A 1,729-nucleotide genomic window follows, 5' to 3' on the forward strand; every position below is an offset into this window, starting at 1 on the left:
TGTTTGTGCGTGCGTGTGCGTGTGTGAGCGTGTGTGTGTGTTTGTGCGTGCGTGTGCGTGTGTGTGCGTGCGTGTACGTGTGTGTGTGCGTGTGTGAATTCGACGGGTTGTTTTTTTGTGATATGACCTCAATATGCTCGCACCTAGGAAGAGAGAGAGATAAGAGGTTAAGAAGAGGCGAAGAGGGAATTCAACTTTCTGTTTTTTTCACATGCAGGCAGATCTGCATGGGTAGAGTAAGCACGAAAGAGGCAGTCACCTCATGAAAGGTCTTCACACTGCGTTCTTGTCATCATCATTGTCGTCTTCATCATCGTCATCGTCGTCGTCATTGTCAGTGTCAACAATATTGTCATCGTCGTTGTCGTTGTCGGCATCGGCACCTCAACATCGTCGTCATCATCATTACCGTCATTGTCGTCATCATCATCGTCATCGTCATCGTCGTCGTCGTGACTCACCTGCGTTACTGCCGTCCACGCTCCCTCGGGCTGGTCGTACACCCATCCCGCGGCGTCACACGGCACCGCCGACGCGTTATCATAGAACGTTGCCGGTAGCAGCAGCGTCGACGGGGCCAGGGCCGACGTATTATCGTAGAACGCCGACGAATTATCGTAGAACGACGGCGGCAGCAGCGACGACGGAGCCAGGGCCGACGCGTTATCATAGAACGCCGATGCATTGTCGTAGAACGACGGTGGCGGCAGACTACCGTTCGCGTACAGTCCAGCGATGAGATCGTAGTCTCTGTGCGCGTATTTGTAGCACTGCGAGTAGCGCTCCCTACCGGCGCGCATCTCCGTCGGCACGCTGTAGTGTCGCTGCAGTTCGAGCGGCAGCAGCGCCCCCTGGAGGGTCGGCACGGCGCACCAGTGGTCGGGCGAGGCGGCGAGGAACGAGATGGCGACGTTGTGAAAGCCGGACGGCACGCCGACGAGAAAGACGACGACGATGCGCCAGTGCTGCCACCTGCCCATGCCGCCGACCGCTTCGAGCGCGCGCTCAAAGTCGACGGCTTCCGGTTCGAGGCGCAGCGGCGTCGACGAGCCGCCGTTTGCGCGCGGGTCACGTGGTTTCTCGGCGTCGGCATCGACCCGTGGTCGGTCGTCGTCCGTCGTCATCGTCGGAATCTCCCAGCCGACGACAGGAAAATTGGCACGCGGTGGGTTAGTGCTGGGGAAGACATAGCTCTAGTACTATAGCCCGCGTACAGTTGCCGCAGGTTCTTCTGCGGCAACTGTACGCGGGCTATAGTACTAGAGCTAGGGAAGACAGAGAGAGAGAGAGAGATTCTAACTCAGCACGGACGCTGCTAACTATACTGCAGTCGATTAACATTGATCAAGATTACATACATCAATAACATCTTAAGATCAAGAGTACATAATAGAGATAATACCCTCTACATATTATACATAATTAATACACTCTATTATGTACTCTTGACACTTGTGCACTTTCACTAGCTAATGTGAGCGGGACACTTACTTACTAACTACCTGCGCGTATGCGCGCGGAAGAGAGTGATTGAAGGAGAAAAATTGAGAGAGTCCAGAGGAAGATACAGACGAAGAGAGAGAGAGAGAGAGAGAGAGCAAGTGAGCGAGAAAGAAAAAGAGATAGAGAGAGCGCGATCGAGAGAGAGAAACACAGAGAGAGAGAGTGAAAGAGACCGAGAGAGAGAGAGAGAGAAAGAGAAGAAAACAGAAAAAGAGCAAGTGACGAG

The 1,729-nt window shown here is 53.8% G+C and overlaps 1 protein-coding gene across 1 annotated transcript in view; it reads right to left on the bottom strand.

Moving 5' to 3' along the window:
- LOC106818396 (solute carrier family 22 member 24-like) overlaps positions 1 to 1,170 on the bottom strand; it is a 7,301-nt gene extending 6,131 nt beyond the window's left edge. The window contains exon 1 of the mRNA XM_014823108.1: positions 462 to 1,170. Coding sequence (XP_014678594.1) covers positions 462 to 1,124 — 663 coding nt within the window. The 5' untranslated portion in view covers positions 1,125 to 1,170. The remainder of the gene's footprint in view (positions 1 to 461) is intronic.
- Between the last annotated feature and the right edge of the window lie 559 nt (positions 1,171 to 1,729).

Source organism: Priapulus caudatus, unplaced genomic scaffold (genome assembly GCF_000485595.1).
Source record: "Priapulus caudatus unplaced genomic scaffold, Priapulus_caudatus-5.0.1 Scaffold2211, whole genome shotgun sequence".
NCBI classification, from domain to species: domain Eukaryota; kingdom Metazoa; phylum Priapulida; class Priapulimorpha; order Priapulimorphida; family Priapulidae; genus Priapulus; species Priapulus caudatus.